This window comes from Lupinus angustifolius, chromosome LG20 (genome assembly GCF_001865875.1).
Source record: "Lupinus angustifolius cultivar Tanjil chromosome LG20, LupAngTanjil_v1.0, whole genome shotgun sequence".
Classification (NCBI taxonomy): Eukaryota; Viridiplantae; Streptophyta; class Magnoliopsida; order Fabales; family Fabaceae; genus Lupinus; species Lupinus angustifolius.
The window spans coordinates 9,322,201-9,328,329 of record NC_032028.1 but is presented as its reverse complement, the minus strand read 5'-3'; the positions used below and the strand labels follow the sequence as shown (position 1 = coordinate 9,328,329).

The window sequence follows — 6,129 nt, the reverse complement described above, 5'->3', positions numbered from 1 at the left end:
CCTTCTGAAGAGTCCATGTCCCTTTATTCAGATTATGAAATATTATAAAACTTAAATATTTGACAATAGAAAGTAAAAATGTGGGTTGGAAGATGCATCGTGCCTGTCGGCCGCACTAGTATATATAAATATGATAACAATAAATATAAAAAAAATAATGTGTGTTTCATAACAAACATAAAAATTAGATTTTATATATATATATATATCGAGCCAACTTATGAACCCAACGAGTCAAATTATATCCAACTCAAGTTTGGTTCGTTTATTTAATGAGGTCAATTTATAGCTCAAGTTTAGGTCATTTGGTTCATGAACCAAATTTATCGACCTAAATAACGAATCGAGTTTCGAACGAATATCAAGTTGGTTCGGTTCACTGACAACCCTAATATGATATAAAGTGTGATATATGTAAATACTACCATGAGTTAGTTTTAATTTCCTATTTTACTCTTAACATTTTTTAATTTCTAAAAAAAACATATAATCTTATGTAACCACTATTAATATAATAACCACTCATCTCACATTAAATTGGATATTATAATAAATACAAAAAATTATAAATAAAGTACATCGATTATAAAAAACATTTTCATTCTCTAAAATAAAATAGATAAAAAATAAATAATTAATAACATAAAATAATATTGAAGATAGGCACAAAATGTCATTCTTCTTAACAAATATCATTCATAGGAATTGCACCCTTGTTAACCACTAGAAATTTTAATAATATGAAAATATGTTAGTGGATATTTTTGTTCCTCTCTATAATATAACCCGTTCTCTTGTCTCTCACAAACAGTCTCTTTCAAACACATCCTACCAAAAACTGATAGAACCCTAAAACAGTGTATGGTTTTATAATTCCAAATCTAATGGCTTCTTCTTCAGACAACGCTTCTCGTTCGTCGAGTTCTGCTGCCGATTCCTACATTGGTTGCTTGATCAGCTTAACCTCAAAGAGTGAGATCAGATACGAAGGTGTTCTTTACAACATCAACACCGACGAATCCAGTATCGGTCTCCGTAATGGTATTCTTCTTTTTCCCTGTTTTTATATTTCGGTTTCCTTTGTTTTCCACTCAATTTGTCTCAGATCTTTCAATTTTACGGTAAAAATTTGATTTTTATTTTAATCTCTTAAATTTTTAAGGGATTTTGTTGAAATGCTGAAATGGGTGTTGGTTATTTTTTCTGTAGAATTTGTTGAATTTTGAAGAGTTTGATATCATAATATTGCCGTTGTGTTTTTACCTATATGCTGTTTTGGTTTCTGTATTGTGTTTTTTTTGTTGGATGTGGTTTCCGTTGGTAGTTTACTAGGTTTTTTTGTTCAAAAGATGGTTAAAATTAATAATAATTTTGGTGTCATATAGGTTTTATTATGTTTTGTGCATGTCTTTCCGGAATGTAAATTTGGATCTGAAAGCTTTGCTATTTGCTGCCTAAGTGCCTATCCTTGGTCAATGGTTTTTTCAGTTGTTATTCTTTCATTGTTCCGTGTGATTGTCACTGGTTGTAATTAGGGTTTCAGTTTGAGTTTGCTCCCTAATCATTAAACCCTAATTATCAACCGGTGAGAATCGCACAGAACAATGGAGGAATCACATATGAAAACCCTATAAGCCAAGACAGATTATAAGAAGCTTCTAGAGCAGTCAAAACAAACCAATGGCAGCAGATATAACAACTCTCATATTCAAATTCACATTAAAATCCTTAGAATGTTTAGACTGCCAATTTTTCCGGAAGAAAGAAACATAAAGGGAATGGATAATATTAAAGTAACCATTAAGGAGTTGAAATGGTCCACATTGTTTTTCTCCAATGGATGGTTAACAATTTGGAAAGAATAATAAGTGACCCACCGATTTCATTAAAAAAAATTGGCATGCGTATTCAAAAAACAAAAGGAAAGAGCTTTCATAGAATTTTACTAAAAAGGTGGCCCAGTGTACAAGTCACTCCACCGTTGTGGGGTCAAGGGCTGATTGGAGCTATGCAGCCTTACCCCCATGCTTTGAGAGTCTGTTTTCATGATTAGAACACGTGACAACCAGGTCACAAGTGAGGCATTGAGTATCCAAATCAGTTAAGCCAAACTAAACCTACTAAGTCAAATAAAAAAAATTGTATGCAATTAAAGTCAATTGGTTCATTTAAGTTTTTGAGTTTAATTTTTGAAAATCAAATCAAACTCATTTATAGAGGATTCCTGTCCCGTGACCTCCGACTCACATGATGGCAACTCTAAGCGTTGTACAAGTCTCCTTTGCTTGGTTTTTCTAATTTTATTTAAGATAAAAGCAACAGGAAAACCTTGTCGCAACAGTTGGTGTTGTTCGTCATGTGAGCAGGAAGTGACAAGTTGGATTTTTATTATAAAGAAAAGGTGTTTGGGAATAAATTAATTGGACCAAACCAAATCACATGTAGGGTTGTTCCTAATCAAGTCAAGTTGAACTGAACCTAGAAAGCTGAAATAAATTATAATCCATGAGTGCAGTTTGGTTTTCAGTTGTCATAATTGAAATCAAAGCAAACTCATAGTTGGTTCCAAACCAGTTCAAAAAATTGTAAGCAATTAAAATTGTTTGATTCAGTTTGGTTTTCAGTTTTCATTTATGAAATCAGAATCAAACCAAACTCATAAGTTGCTAAAGGCATTTTCGTTAGCTGTTTGCTATCAAAAGCTAGCTTGGTGGAGTAATACTTTTGTTTTTGTGTGTCAGTGAGATCTTTTGGAACCGAAGGAAGGAAAAAGGATGGTCCACAAATTCCTCCAGGTGACAAGGTGTACGAGTATATACTGTTCCGCGGTACTGACATCAAGGTATTAAATATGGAAAATATACAAGTACATTTTCAAAATAGCTAATGTGGTGGTGCCTGTTTTGTTAACAAGACACCTACTTTCTTTAAATGTTATTGCATGAGGGCTTTGAATGATTTCTGTAATCAACTGAACATCTTTTAAAATCCTTCCTGCAGGATTTACAGGTTAAATCTTCTCCACCTGTTCATCCTACTCCACCAGTAAACACTGATCCAGCTATTATCCAGGTTGATGAGTAACTTCTTCGATACATAATGCATCAAATTAAATTAATGACATTCTAATTTGTTGAATTTCCTTGCAGTCTCAGTATTCTCGCCCAGTGACCACAACTTCAAGCTTACCAGCTGTAAGTGGGCCTTTGACAGGTCATGGTTCTCATGACGCACAACTCGGACTCCATGGGTCAAATTTTCAAGCACCCTTGTCTTTGTATCAACCTGGAGGGTCATGGGGAGCTTCTCTGCCTGCCCCAAATGCAAATGGTGGTGGGCTTGCCATGCCAATGTATTGGCAAGGATACTATGGTGCCCCAAATGGGCTTCCTCAGTTACAGCAGCAATCTTTGCTTCGACCACCACATGGCTTATCAATGCCTTCACCCATGCAGCAGCCAATGCAGTTTTCCAATTTTAATCCCTCTTTACCTACTGGACCTTCGCATTTGCCGGATATCCCAGCATCTTTGCTCCCTGTGAGTACTAGTTCCCCCAGTGTATCTACTCCTGTACCACCGTCAAATCTTCCATTAACTTTGCCTCCAGCACCTTCTGTTACTTTAGCTCCTGAAGCTTTGCCAGTATCAGTACCCAACAAAGCACCTACTGGTTCGCTTTCAGCAGTCTCTGTATCTTCTAACTTACCATTGTTGACTTCTTTTTCCAATGGTAGTCCTGATATAGGCGCTGTAGTTCCATCAGTCAACAAACCTAACGCCATTTCAGGTACAAGTTTGCCTTATCAGACTGTATCCCAGCTGACTCCTGCAACCATTGGATCATCAAACTCTATTAATACAGAAACACCAGCCCCTTCCCTGGTAACCCCAGGTCAATTATTGCAGTCTGGGCCAGCTTTATTATCATCTCAGCCTTTACAAACACCTCATAGGGATGTTGAAGTGATTCAGGTATCATCAAGATTGCCATCAGAGGCATCTGTGCTGGTTTCTGCTGAAACTCAACCACCAATACTGCCATTGCCAGAAAATTCACGGCCCAAGCACAGGGTACTTTTCTCTTGCTATTTATCTTTTTTATGCCTGCACAAAGACACTGATTTTGGTTATAAATGGTTAGCCTTATGGAGACTGGACTCTTGTAAATTGACTGGAGTATCTTCTCATAATATTTAGTTATTAGATTAAGCTTTATTCTCAGCTACAAGAATTTGTGGAAGTTCTTTATCAAATCAGGAATTTGTGGAAGTTCTTTAATTCTTCCCCTCTGCTCCATTACTCTATGTTTTTTCAGGAAGATTTTAAAGTAGGATTAGGGCTTATTGGTCTATAGTTTAATTGGAAAACTGCCGTATGTTCTTATATTTATTATTAAATCAATTTATCCCTATATCATTCATACAAAGACTGTGTGTCTGCAAGTATGGTATTTTTCATACTAAATTATATTTTATTATCTTGTCTTTTCATTAAGGACTCTTCTTGACATTGGTTTTACTTTCTTCAGCCTGGTGGAGCTCCTGCCCAAACTCATCATGGCTACAGCTACAGGGGACGAGGAAGAGGAAGAGGAGCTGGGGTAATGCTCTTTTTACTTTTTCATTTAAGACCAAGATGGGAACTTTCCCCCCTTGTATACTTACAGAACCTAAGAACTTGTTAGAATATCAGTATTATTACTATTATATATTTTCTGTTGCCAAGTTGAAACTTTTAACAGGAAAATTTGAGATTGTAATGATTCAGTTGAGGACTTAAGCTTTTGACAATTTGAATTTATGCTTTGCAGGGTATGCGCCCGGTTGCAAGATTCACTGAAGACTTTGATTTCATGGCAATGAATGAGAAATTTAACAAAGATGAAGTGTGGGGTCATCTAGGTAAAAGCCAAAATTCAAAAGACAGAGACGGGGAAGAAATTGCGAGTGATGAAGATGGCAGTCAAGATGATGGGGATGGTTATGTATTAAAATTGGATGCTAAGGTAACGGTTTACCATTCTGTATGTAACTTGATGCAGTCAAATATTTATGTAATATATATTTGTTACAATTTATGACTCTGGTTTTCTTGGTTTCTATAGCCTGTCTACAATAAGGATGATTTCTTTGACTCACTCTCTTCCAATGCACTTGACCGTGATTCGCAAAATGGAAGGATCAGATATTCTGAGCAAATTAAGATGGATACTGAGGTAATGTATATCTTGTTTTGACCTCATATTGGGGGATAATGTTTTCACTTCTCAGTTCATTTGCTGATTTGTGGTGCAGACGTTTGGTGAATTTTCAAGGCACCGTGGTGGTCGTGGTCCATGGCGTGGCGGACGTGCTCGAGGTGGTTATTATGGAAGAGGGTATGGCTATGGTGGAAGAGGAAGGGGCCGCGGTGGTCGTGGTTAGGTGGCAGGGACAGTCAAGTGTTTCATTAAGTTGTGGTGGTGAGGAACTAGCCACCCACTAAAGCGGCTTAGCTTTATTTGAGGCTATATGTTTCAAACTTATGTTTTATCTATTTCTGCTTGGTCATAGAATAAGTAGGACATTTTTTCTTATCATGATGTTGCCTTGCCACTCATTACCGAAAGGAACCTTGTTTGGTGGAAAGACCTTTCTACACCATTTCCTTTTTATTTCATATCAGCAAGGCTGAAACTTAGACTAGTTTATTGCAGTATCTTGGTTATGTATGTAAGAAATTTGCAAGCTGTCTATTGGATATTTTCTGTAGTATTATTTGCATTATAAATGCCAGTGACAGTTTTTGTTTTTAAAGTTGTTCCATCTATCTTTACTTGAGAGTGTGCCTTCCTGCATTAGCAAAACAGGTTCAAATCTTGGAAGTAGTTTTTTTTACTCTTAGGGTAAGGTTGTATACATTGAACCTCTTCAAACTCCGGGTGGGAGTCTCGGTATTGAATCAATCATCCTTGTATTCTTACATGGGGTTGACCATTACCGTTCTGAAACAATGGAGATATTACTTGTTGGGGAGCACTATAAGAAGTAAAAGCTAATTAGTTCTGGTCGGTTAGTCGTGACAAGAGCTTACTTGGTCAATTAATTCTTCCAGACATTTCAGTTTGTTTTGACTTGACTTCTGACTT

At 36.3% G+C, this 6,129-nt stretch overlaps 1 protein-coding gene across 1 annotated transcript; it reads left to right on the top strand.

Moving 5' to 3' along the window:
• On the top strand, positions 790-5,793 carry LOC109336339 (protein decapping 5-like). Its single transcript, XM_019572871.1, has 8 exons — positions 790-1,041; positions 2,742-2,842; positions 3,001-3,072; positions 3,150-4,073; positions 4,531-4,602; positions 4,813-5,007; positions 5,107-5,217; positions 5,297-5,793. The coding sequence occupies exons 1-8, from the start codon at positions 885-887 to the stop codon at positions 5,423-5,425; spliced, it is 1,761 nt and encodes a 586-aa protein (XP_019428416.1). The 5' UTR covers positions 790-884; the 3' UTR covers positions 5,426-5,793.